Here is a 12,777-nt window from a genome sequence, read left to right as displayed (position 1 = left end):
GAGCAAATGGATGAGCAAATGGATGAGCAAATGGATGAGCAAATGGATGAGCAAATGGATGAGCAAATGTGTGTGTGTGTGTGCCTCAGGTGGGGCCATTTGGGGGAGGAGCTGAGGGCATAGGTACAGACTGGAAATGTTATGAGCTGAGGGAGATCTAATGATGCTCATATGGATGAGCAAATGGATGAGCAAATGTGTGTGTGTGTGTGTGTGTGTGTGTGTGTGTGTGTGATCCCAAGACAGATCAGATGATACCATATGGAGGAAGGCAAGATCTGTTCTTTCATCCCCAGGCTGTGTTGTGCATATAACCCCACACAACAATAACACACACAATAATCACACACACACACACACACAGACAAAAATACACACACACAGAGACAAAAACACACACACACAAATGCAGACATGTGCACACAGATACACAGATGAGGTCTCACACCTGCTGACCACCAATGACCTCATTCTACCTCTTCTACAATCCACACCCATCAACTTTATGTGTAAGAGTGCGTGTGTGTGTGTGTGTGTGTGTGTGTGTGTGTGTGTGTGTGTGTGTGTGTGTGTGTGTGTGTGTGTGTGTGTGAGAGAGAGAGAGACAGAGAGCGTGAGAGAGACAGAGAGAGTGAGAGAGGGAATGAAAGCTGTATAATTCTCTCAACTATTTAATTTGCATTTTAATTTCTGCATGTATATAATATTTACTATAATATACTTCATATTTTTGAAGGTGGATTAATCATGTAACTAATGAAGGTCTTTGAAAGCCTCTCTTCATGATGTTTGAGCTAACGTTGACTTTGGGATGAGAAGCGAAGTGTGATTGGTTAGTGCTGTTACTCTAAGGGTAGGCCTACGTCTACACAAAACCGCCGGGTGAATTTTCTCTTACCGCTTTCACACCTTTAACAACACCGATAAAGAAAAAAACGTGCGTGCACACACAGAGGTGTAAACTGCTAAATGTGCTGTAGTGCATATGCCAGACCAGTCGATGGCGCCGGCTGTGCAGAGGCTTCACGTTTAATTCCTGTGAATCGTGTAGAAGAAAACATTGTTGAAACAGTTTGTTAAGCAGTCGCATGAAATAAGGAGACTACAGACAATTCGGACAATTTTTTTTTTCAATTCAACTGTTAAACTAATAAAGTTCATTTTCAAGGTATGTGACTGCTATGTGAAATTTCCAATGCTTAGCCTACGCATTGCATTAGGTCTAAGCACCACTGGAGAAAACATTACATGCAGTAACCTAATGTTTAACTAAGTTAAGCTAACGAGTTCTTCTAACTTAGCCACAAAGGGCTGATAGGCTACATTGTGCACATAAATCATGACTGGGGAAAGAAAAAAACATTTTAATATGATAAACAAATGGTTTTGTTTGTTTTGACAAGACAACACACACACACACACACACACACACTGTTGCACCCCACCACTCTTCAAACAAGGGTGCACAACGACAATCTCACCATTACGACCATAATGAGAACATCTATAACATCTCATCATGCATCCATTATGACTTATAACATCACAGTGCTCTGATTGTGGCCATACCTCATGAAAATGTAATTATATAGCTATAAATCCTTTTAGATGAAGAAATCATCCATGTCACAACTACTCTCAGACATTTATGTGGATGGAATATCTTTTGAGATATATCTCCTAATATATTCTGATAATATTTCATAAATGATTGCTGGAGTCTTCAAAAGAAATATCATGGATGGGGATTTTACAGGAAGTGTTGCCATGGTCACTGGATAGCCCTGCACCCCCAGGGAAATGAAAAGACATTCTTAACATTCAGTATCATGATTTTATTTTCAGGATTTCATCTCTCTCTCACTCTCTCTCTCGCTCTCTCATACACACACACACACACACACACACATACCTATGCTCTATGTGTGTGTGTGTGTGTGTGTGTGTGTGTGTTTGTGTGTGTGTGTGTGTTTGGTGGCTGTGTTTCTTTATAGAGGGTCCATAAAGTAGGGCAGTCCATCAGACCACTAGCATCAATGCATCAGAGACAACATAACCCAGGTATTTCATGTCATCATTTCTGATATGAAGTGGAACATGTCCGTATGAAGCCGAAGGCACTAGAAGATAGATGAAATCTAATTTAAAAAAATAAACATTTTGATTATCTGGAATGACTCACAAATTATGACTAGTGCTGTTGACTAATAGAGGACTGGCAATGGCCACCTGTGTAGTCGCCATGCTGCCCTCATGGGCCGTGATGGACAAGATGAGTCCAATGTCCTCAAGTACACAAGGACATTCAGAAGCAAACTGGATGATTCAGCATATGAAGAGCCATGAAGGTAAACATCTAACAGATGAAAAGCTAGATTCTCATTGGGACAACTCTCAAAGCAACTCCCAGAATCAGATGCTTCTTTTGGTGAGAAGAACGCTTTAGGGTTATAGATTTTTCTCTCCATAGAACTTTTGAAAGGATTTGAATGAGAAAAAGCCAACCCACCCTCCACAGACAGACAAACAGACACACACACACACACACACACACACACACACACACACACACACACCTTCAGGCTATGTATTGTAATGTGTAATGGGAAGACCTTGTAGACCTGGGAGCAGTGGAGCAACTTCTTGTTCGCACCACACACCACGACCCAAACACACTACGACCAAACACACCACGACCAAACACACCACAACCAAACACACCACGACCCAAACACACCACGGCCAAACACACCACGGCCCAACACACCACGGCTAAACACACCATGGGCAAACACACCACGGGCAAACACACCACGGCCCAAACACACCATGACTCAAACACACCAAAGCCCAACACACCACGACTCAAACACACCACAACTCAAACACACCACAACTCAAACACACCACGACTCAAACACACCACGACCCAAACTCTAGCCGCTAGTCACCCTCCTTTCACAGGGGCTGGAGAACCAGTGCAAAACAAGATGGGGGAGAGGGGGTAAAGGAGAAGACTGGACAACACAGACACACAAATCCAAATAAAACACACACACGCACACACACACTCACCTGTGATGCTGACGGACGCGTGTCCTTCGTCTCCCAGCAGCGTGTTGGTGAGGCGGCAGTAGTAGGTGCTGTCAGGTTCCAGCATCACCGTGACAACGCTGCGGACGCTGAAGAGGCCCACCTCGTTGGCCACCTGCGAGATGGTCACATTGTCGGTCAGGTTGTGTCCGGCACCGTCCTGCCACACCACTTCGGCCTCCGGGTAGCCACTGTACGCCATGCACGTCAGGGCCACCTCGTCGCCCGGACGCAGGCCGTTTTCCGGCGACAGCGTCACCACCGGTTTGGTATAGGGGGCTGTGTGTGTGTAAGGGAGGAACACAGAAAGAACATTTTATAGTGTGCATTGTGCACACACACATATGTGCACACACACACACACACACACACACACACACACACACATACAGTCAAGTAAAGTGACTAGCATTTATCAAAAACTTTTATCCAAACCGTCTTGGACTTGTAGCAGCTGGACCGTGTTTCAAACCCGGGCCAACTAATTGACGGTCCAGCTGCTCCACCCCAGGGAAATGGAGGGAGATTTTATAGGCCTATGTGTGTTTCAGAACTGTGATCTGTGTTCTGTGACTGTGTTCTGTGTTCCGAGTCTGTGTTCTGTGTTCTATGTTCTGTGTTCTGTGTTCTGTGTTCTGTTTACTGTGCTCTGACCATAGACAGTAAAAGAAATGGACGAACAGACTCCGTCGTTCTCAATGGGAGGTCACTAAGTCAAATTGAACGATTTTTCAGTTGGTCCCCCCAGTACTGCGCAGACTCGCACTTAACTTCGTGACGTTAGCCATTGAACTGAATCTTGTAACTCATATGATAGATACACAGAAATTCTTCTCACACTTCCTTCGCCTTCAAAGTCATCAAAGTTAAACATTTATTTATGTATTATTATTAATCATTCTCACAAGTGATATCAAGTCGTGTTAATGTTGAAACTACCACACATGATCATCTTCAAAAACAGTCATGGTAAAACAAAACAAAAAAGTTATAGCCTTGAAGCTAATCTTCTTTCCACTTTTCTGACCTACGGTCAATCCATCGAAAACCTCTGAAATGATTATCGTTAGACTACCTAACGGTAAAACTATACTAAACTATACTAAAACACGAGTTTCCGTGCTGGCTGGACTACGCTTCTTATCCAAACAATATGGTTATCTCCCTTTGGTGCGTTAGCTTCCCTTCAACCGGACATGCTAAACATTCTTCTTACGGGAACCTTACGTTACGCACGAGGTAGTAGAGTCTTGTTTTGCCTTTTATTGTTTATGTAGATAACACAGAAGCTACAATATCGGCACAGGATATATGTTATATGAAGTTATGGGAGTTCAGTTATGGGAGACGACACAACTCTGGTGGGTCTCATCACCAAGGGCGACGAGACTCAATACAGGTTGGAGGTCGACCATCTGACCACGTGGTGCAGGGACAACAACCTCAAGACCAAGGAGATTGTTGTTGACTTCCGGAGAGGTCACACCCAACACCTCCCACTGACCATCGACGGTGCTGTGGTGGAGAGAGTGATCAGCACCAAATTCCTGGGGGTGCACATCAGTGAAGACCTCTCCTGACCACCAACACTGCATCACTGGCGAAGAAAGCTCAGCCGCCTCTACTTCCTCTCTCAAACTCAGGCGCAGCAAGTGCTCCACCAGCCATCATGACCACATTCTACCGAGGCACCATTGAGAGCATCCCTCCAGCTGTATCGCTGTGTGGGCTGAAGCTGCACTGAATACAACAGGAAAGCCCTGCAGCATAGTGAACACAGCTGGAAGGATTATTGGTGCTTCACTCCCTCCCTGAAAGACATTTACACCACCCCACCTCACCAAGAATGCACTCACAATTGTGAGTGATGCAAGTCACCCCAGCCACAATTTGTTTGATCTACTGCTCCTTCTGGGAAGAGGTACAGAAGCCTGCGCCCCGCACCACCAGACTCACCAACAGCTTCATACACCAGGCTGTTAGGATGCTGAACTCTCCCCCCTCCCTCCTCCACCCCTCAGCTACATAACATCCTGGACTTTGGACCCACAATGGCTGCCTTGCACTACTCCACTTGCACTACTCCACTTGTACACTTGCACACTTTGCACACTTTGCAACTTGTTGTTGTTGTCCTGTTGTCCTGAAAACACAACACTTCTGCTGCTCTTACATAACTTGCACCACTATGCCACTTGCTTCAGGTCAAACAGAACTACCTCAGCCATTTATTGGCCTGACTTTGCACTATTATATTGACTGTCTATGCACAATTGCAATAATTTCAACCCAATTTTTGCTGCTCTTATTTCTTCATTGTATGTGCCTTCTTATTTACTTTTTATTGTTTACTTGAATGTTATGTTTGTCTGTGGACTTTGTAAAATATGTCTTGTCTTCACCGTGGGATAGTGAGAAACGTAATGTCGATCTCTTTGTATGTCTTGGCATGTGAAGAAATTGACAATAAAGCAGACTTTGACTTTGACTTCAAAAAAATCATAAATGAACGGGCGTTCTATGGGGTTAGCAGAGAGTTGATAACCACCGCTACATCGATGCTTCTACTTCCGGGAATTCTCCTGCCCCCTTGGCTCTGACCCTGTGTTCTGTGATTGTGTTCTGTGTTCTGTGTTCTGTGACTGTGTTCTGTGACTGTTCTGAGACTGTGTTCTGTGTTCTGTGTTCTGAGTCTGTGTTCTGTGTTCTGTGTATATTAATGCATTATATGCATATATTAATTATATTATAGGTGACAGAGAGTGGATGAGGTATGTACAGATGAATAGAGAAACAGAGTAAGAGCATGTGCATGTGTGGGTGAAGTATGCGTTTCTGCTGTATGTATATGTGTGTGTGTGTGTATATTTATTCATTGATGTATGTGGTTTGGTGTTGCAAAACATGAAGAAAATGTGGAACGTGCAAGAGAGGGAGAGAGAAAGAGGGAGAGAGAGAGAGAAAGAAAGAGAGAGACAGAAAGAGGGAGAGAGAAAGAAAAAAGAGGCAGAGAGGAAATATTTAATTTTGTTGTATTAAATACACATCATATTGCTTTTGGCAAGATTGTAACTTTAACTGTCATACCAATAAAGCTCATTGAATTTGAATTGGAAAGAGAGAGAGAGCGAGAGTTAGAGAGAGAGACAGAGAGTTGTGTGTGTGTGTGTGTGTGTGTGTGTGTGTGTGTGTGTGTGTGTGTGTGAGAGAGAGAGAGAGAGAGAGAGAGAGAGAGAGTGTGTGTTTGCCATACAGTAGTTCAAGACTGAGATTATATACACTCAGGGACTCCCAGGGAGTAGGATGACATGATTCCCATTAAATTCTTAATTACATTTAGGGGGCTTAGCATAACGCACAGCTTACCGCCGCTCTCAAATCATCTGCAGCACATCCGGATGTGCCATCCCGCCCAGACCCCCTGGGAGAGGGACACACACACACACACACACACACACACACACACACACACACACACACACACACACACACACATGCAGACAGATGTGCACACACACACTCACAAACACACATGTACACAGGCATGCACACACACACATGCGCGCGCCTACTCGCCCGCATGCACACACACACACACACACACACATACACACCCACACGCACTCTCACACACACGCAAACACATCAAGACAGATGCAGTCACACATGTTCACACATACACACACACACACACACACCACACACACACACACACACACACACACACACACACACACACACACACACACACACACACACACACACACACACAAGCCCAGGTAAGAACCTCACTCACTCACACCCCCCACTGAGAACTGTGGGAAGGTGCTGTGCTGTGGGACTGTGGGAAGGTGCTGTGCTGTGGGACTGTGGGAAGGTGCTGTGCTGTGGGACTGTGGGAAGGAGGGTCTCCTAAGTAGGATAGTTTAGAAGGAGGTGGGAGGAGTACTGTTGCCTCTGATGAAATGACCCACTGCTGGGTGGACGCACACTCTCTCTCTCACACACACACAATCACACACACAGTCACACAATCACACACACACTCACACACACACACAATCACACACACAGTCACACACACACTCACACACACACACAATCACACACAATCACACACACACTCACACACACAATGTATTTTATAAATTGCACAATCCTGTGTACCACACAGACACAGATATTCACTGACATACACACTATGCAAACACAACACATGCAAACCTGTATCTATTGCAAAATGTTCTGGTACCACACAACATGCTGAGTATTTGTGTGTGTGTGTGTGTGTGTCTGTGTGTGTGTCTGGTGTGTCTGTGTGTGTCTGTGTATGGATGTATCAGTGTGAGTGTGTGATGGGGAGCCGGTGAAAATGGAATGAGTTCATCTCAACGGACTCCCGGCTCTGTCAGCGGATTGGCCGGTGTCAGCGCAGTTGCTAACCTCTCCTTTGACGGACAGGGAGATTTCCATGGAGACCCCTTTTCATTTCTACCCAAAGCTAAAGGTGTTAGCCCTGTGAGTTAACAATAAATGCTAAAAATAATCCACCCAACCAGCCAGCCACCACCACAGGGACAGCTTCCTTCCAATCGTCAAAAATAGAATGCAGATTTGTTTTACGCCTAATGCTGCAAAATGCAGAATAATTGAAAACAGCAAAACGCTGAACATTATTTAAAAGTACATTTTTACACACTGCATCTCAGAGGGTTATCTTATTTTCTTCATCCTAAAATTAAATCAAGAGCAATTATGAGAATGATCACTAACAAACTCAAGAGCGTTTAAAAGAAAGAACAGGCTAACGTTCGATCAATCTATGGAGTGACCTGCAATCAAATCCACACGTCGCTGATTGAAGTGCAGGCATTATCCGTCCAGTCATTTTAAAGCAGATGAGGTCATAAAGGAGGTGTAGAAATTGAAGGGGGCGGGGGAATCTGAAAACATTACATTGCTGTTTTTAGTTCTGTTTCATTCAGTGACATATTGGCATTCTGAACACGATAGCCTGGTATGATATGTAAAAAGATGATGAGGGCGGCACCACTGAAGGCATGTGATGTGGAATTTTGGAGAATGCTCAGCGGTCGCACGGCCCCTCTCCCTCTCGAAGCCTGAGGCTCAGCACGCATGCATTATAAATGGCAGAATACTGCTTCATAATTCATACCCATGTGAGGCGTCACACACCTATGGGCCGTGATCGATACTGAATGGAAAAGGTTGCCTGGCTTTGGAAAGGAGTGAGAGGACCCCAAGTGGACATAGCAGAATGTGTGGAATACCACTACACACTTCAGACCTGTCCAGGTGTGTGTGTGTGTGTGTGTGTGTGTGTGTGTGTGTGTGTGTGTGTGTGTGTGTTGTGTGTGTGGTATGTTTAAAAAAGACCATGGTAGAATTAAATGAAATTCGTCACAAACACACAGACACACACAAACACAGACACAAACACAGACAGGCACAGACACACACACAGACAGACACACACAAACACAGACACACACAAACACACAAACACACACGCACTCACACTCACACTCAGGGCCAGATGTACGTACATTTGCGAACATAGCGTTATCAGCGTCATGGACACACCGCAGATTGCGAACGCTGTCAGACCCAAGTTTCCATCGTATTTATCAATCGTTCAATCCTTAGTGTAAACTGCACCTTTCTCTGCCTTTCTCCGCCCATAAACGCAATTTACGAACGTCCACAACTGAATGGCAGCGCCTACTGTACATACAAGCGCAGTTGAATGAAGTTAACTGATGACAACATTAAAAAGAATCAAACGTTTAGCGATCATGAAATAATACCATACATGATAAGATGTAAACAAGCAGGGAGATAATGAAGATCAGTAGTTCTACTCAAACTACTTGTGCACGTAGGGTATGGAAGATTGGTCAAATCTAGCAAGTAGGAAAGTTTAAGTGAATGACGTGAAAGTGAAAGTAAGATATTCGAAAGGCCAACGAAAGTTGAGGTTGGTAGTTGGTAGTACAAATACTTTCACAACAAAAAACACATAATTAGGCGCTCTTTACTCTTCCCCTCCCATCTTTTTACGCTAAACTCCCACTTTCCCCTGGATCCTCCCATGAATGCATATGCATGACATGACAAACGCAATCTGCCACTTTCAGCTCCGCGACAGGCAGTTTGCGCTTTTACATCATTGCGGCCTGTTTGTACATACCTCGCAATGATTTTACACGCACATTGCGAAACAAATACGCCTGAAGTGGGAGCAAAAGCGCTAGTACATCTGGCCCTCAGACTCACACTGTTCTATTAAAGGTTCTAAGTTCTGTAGGTTCTAAGTTCTGTATGTTCTCACCTGCGACCTGCAGCAGCATGGCGGCCGAGGCGTAGTCCTGCACACGCACAAAGCAGGTGTAGCTGCCCTCATCGTCCACGCGCACCCTCCGCAGCAGCAGCGAGGCGTTGCCTTCCGCCAGCGCGTCACGCCCGAACAGGCTGGTCCGGTTGGCGAAGGCCGGGCTCTGGTCCGTGAGCTGATTGGCGCCGGCCGTGAAGGCGTGCACTGAGCGCTTGGTGTCAGTCAGCTGCCAGAACACACTCAGCTCGCTCAGGTTGGCCGAGGCGCGTTCGCCCTCGAAGGAACAGTTGAGCACCACGTCACGGCCGAACATGGCCACCACCGGCAGCTCGGGGATGACCAGGTCCAGCTTGGCTGAGGAGAGAGGAGAGGAGGAAGAGATAGGGGAAGAAGGAGAGAGAGAAAGGGAGGGAGAGAGAGAGAGAGAGAGGGAGAGAAGGGTCATCATGACAGTATGACACTGACCTTCTGCTGATAAAGCTCTTTTCTGTGGGGAGAAACAGATGGAAAGGGCAGTAAGACAGTGTGTGTGTGTGTGTGTAAAAGAGAGAGTGAGAGAGATGGATTGCTAGATAGAGAACAAGAGACAGGGGCAGACACAAACACATCCTGAGACAGAGATAGTATAGAGGGATAAAATAATAGATTAGGACAGAATAGGGAGAGAAAGAGAAACAGAGAGACAGAAAAAGTATGAGAGAGAGAAATCAGGGAAAGAGAAAGATCAAATACCCCCTCAACAAGGCCGACAAACTAACCAGAACAAAGGACAGTTGAGCAGTGGCCATTCAGAAGCCTGATCCATCGCCTGTTTCCCGCCATCTATCTGAGCCCGTAAACAAAGAGGCCTTTATCTAGTGCCCCACCGCGCTCCTGTGCTCAGCACCAGCCGGAGAGAAGAGGGAAGTACAAACACAACCCTAGATATATAAATAAACAAAAATAAATAAACAAACCAAAACTGCAGTTTCACGAGATTCTTTGAAGAAGGAAATTAGCTGGGTAATGCTCATCTCTCTTTGAAGCTAACAACCTTGTTCACTCAGTGGCGGCCGTACCACTGACATGTTCATTTCAAACAGACAAGCAGCTCTTTTTTAAGGACACAAAACTAAAGGCTCTCCAAAGATACACTCGCAAGTGGCCAAAACTCCACTCGTCTCTCTCTCCCTCTCTCTTCCTACCTCTCCACACTACGGCCACAGTGCCATCTACTGGACAAGAAGGGAACTGCCACCCCAGAGTTTCCCCCATTGAGAGGACCATGTCTAGGGGGAGGTGGCCTGTCTTTTCTTTGGTTCATTTCCTTCACTGAGGTCTGGAAATGCCCCACTGGGATCTGTTCCCATCCATGACATCAGTGATGGGCGCTGACCTGGATTAAAGTTGAGATGACTGACACAGCACTGAACCAATCACCATTCTCCTGCACCACCATGAATCTGACTTTATTGACACAAACACACACACAAACACACACACACACACACACACACACATACACACACACACTTAGGTCCAGCTGTGAGTGTCAGAGGGGTTCAGAGACGGATGGTGTGGTGTGTGGGTGGGGGGGTCAAGAAGCCCAGGAGAAGTCAATCAGGGAGTGCAAGTGCATCCTGGGAAGATGTGCACCCTTATTTCTCAGCTCTAGACCACAATCTGCAGGCTGGCACAGACTGACTGGAGAGAAAGTGCAGGCGTGGGCAAACGCAGCGGGGCCTTGTCATAATGTCACCACGGAGCAGGACGATGTCATAATGTCACAGCGAAGCACTGGGTGTCCGTTTCCGCGGTGGCCGAGGACCCCTGTCACAACGTGGCACCTAATAAGGTCCCAGAGGAAGACCAGAGCAGAACGCACTAATGAGGGGCGTTAGGACAGTCATCCTCAAGGACTCTCACTGACATTACGGAGAGAGAGGAGAAGAGGGAGGAGGAGAGGAGAGAGGGAGGAGGAGAGGAGAGAGAAGAGGAGAGAAGAGGAGAGAAGAGGAGAGAGGGTTGAAGAGAAGAGAGGAAAGCATAGAAGAGGAGAAGAGAGAGAAGGGAAGAAGAGATGAGAGGAGGGGAGAAAAGTGGAGAGGAGAGAGGAGAGGAGAGAGGAGAAAAGATGAGAGAAAAGGGGAGAGGAGAGAAGAGGAGAGGGGAAAGTGGAGAGGAGAGGTACAAAAGCCATTTATTGGATCATTTCTCAACCCATAAAATCATGACGCACCTCATACAAACCCAAACACCATACATACATACAAACATACATAAATACATTCACACATAAAAACCCACTACTTCATTTGTCAAAAAGCACCTGATCATCCACCCCCCCCACACACACACACACACACACACACACAACAACAACAACAACAACAACAACAACAACAACAACAACAACAACAACAACAACAACAACAACAACTCCTCAATCCCCCACACATCCAGAAACCCCTCAATGTCCTTAACCAGGCTGTAATAGGCAAACTCAATTTTTAGTCGACCAGCTGCCACCATCCCCGAAGAACCTCCACAGGGTCAACTGATCCAGTCCCCAACATCCTACTCTTCCTGGCCTTCCAAACAGCCAACTTAGCTGACCCCAACAAGAGAGAGAGAAAAGAAAAAGAAGAGGAGAGGAGAGAAGAACTACAGAAGGCAATGAAAAAAGAGAAGTGAAGGGAAGGGAATAAAAGAGAAGAGAAAAGAAAGGAAAGGATGAACAATGGAGATGGGTACAGATTGGATGAGTGAGAAGAGAGGGTGAGTGAGGGAGAGAGAGAAAGGAGGAGAGGGAGAGAGGGAGAGAGGGATGGAGAGAGGAGGAGAATAGGCCGAGAGAACTGACTGAGCACTGTCTAAGATGACTCATGATAAGAAGCAAACAAACAAACTACATATCCACATCTATGCAAATGTACTGAGTCCTTCCAAACACACAGAGTACAATCACATGCGCACGCACACACACACACACACACACACACACACACACACACACACACACACACACACACACACACACACACACATGCACACACACACACATGCACGCACGCGCGCACGCACACACAGAGAGGAGGAGAAAGGCAGTATGGGGGCTGCTGGATGGGGCTTTGACGTCATGGAAATAGCAGACCCATGCGGGCGGGCACAGTCTGGCTCTTTCAGGAATAAAATTCCACTGGGACACATGATCCTTAACGCTTCAATCAAGAACACCTCTCTCCCTCTCTTTCTCCATCTCTCTACCCTCCTCTCTCTCTCCATCTTTTTCTCCATCTCTCTACCCTCCTCTCTCTCTCCATCTCTTCCTCTTTCACCCATCTCTCTTC

The 12,777-nt window shown here is 46.0% G+C and overlaps 1 protein-coding gene across 1 annotated transcript in view; it reads right to left on the bottom strand.

The window, feature by feature from the left end:
* The window catches only part of cd276 (CD276 molecule), a 144,932-nt gene that overhangs the window by 104,936 nt on the left and 27,219 nt on the right, over positions 1-12,777 (bottom strand). The window contains exons 3-4 of the mRNA XM_048232172.1: positions 9,446-9,802; positions 3,076-3,372 (exon numbers count right to left, since the gene is read on the bottom strand). Coding sequence (XP_048088129.1) covers positions 3,076-3,372; positions 9,446-9,802 — 654 coding nt within the window. The remainder of the gene's footprint in view (positions 1-3,075; positions 3,373-9,445; positions 9,803-12,777) is intronic.

The sequence above is a fragment of the Alosa alosa genome, chromosome 21 (genome assembly GCF_017589495.1).
Source record: "Alosa alosa isolate M-15738 ecotype Scorff River chromosome 21, AALO_Geno_1.1, whole genome shotgun sequence".
In the NCBI taxonomy this organism is placed as follows: domain Eukaryota; kingdom Metazoa; phylum Chordata; class Actinopteri; order Clupeiformes; family Clupeidae; genus Alosa; species Alosa alosa.
The sequence above is the reverse complement of the archived record's forward strand: the minus strand, read 5'-3'. Positions and strand labels throughout refer to the sequence as shown.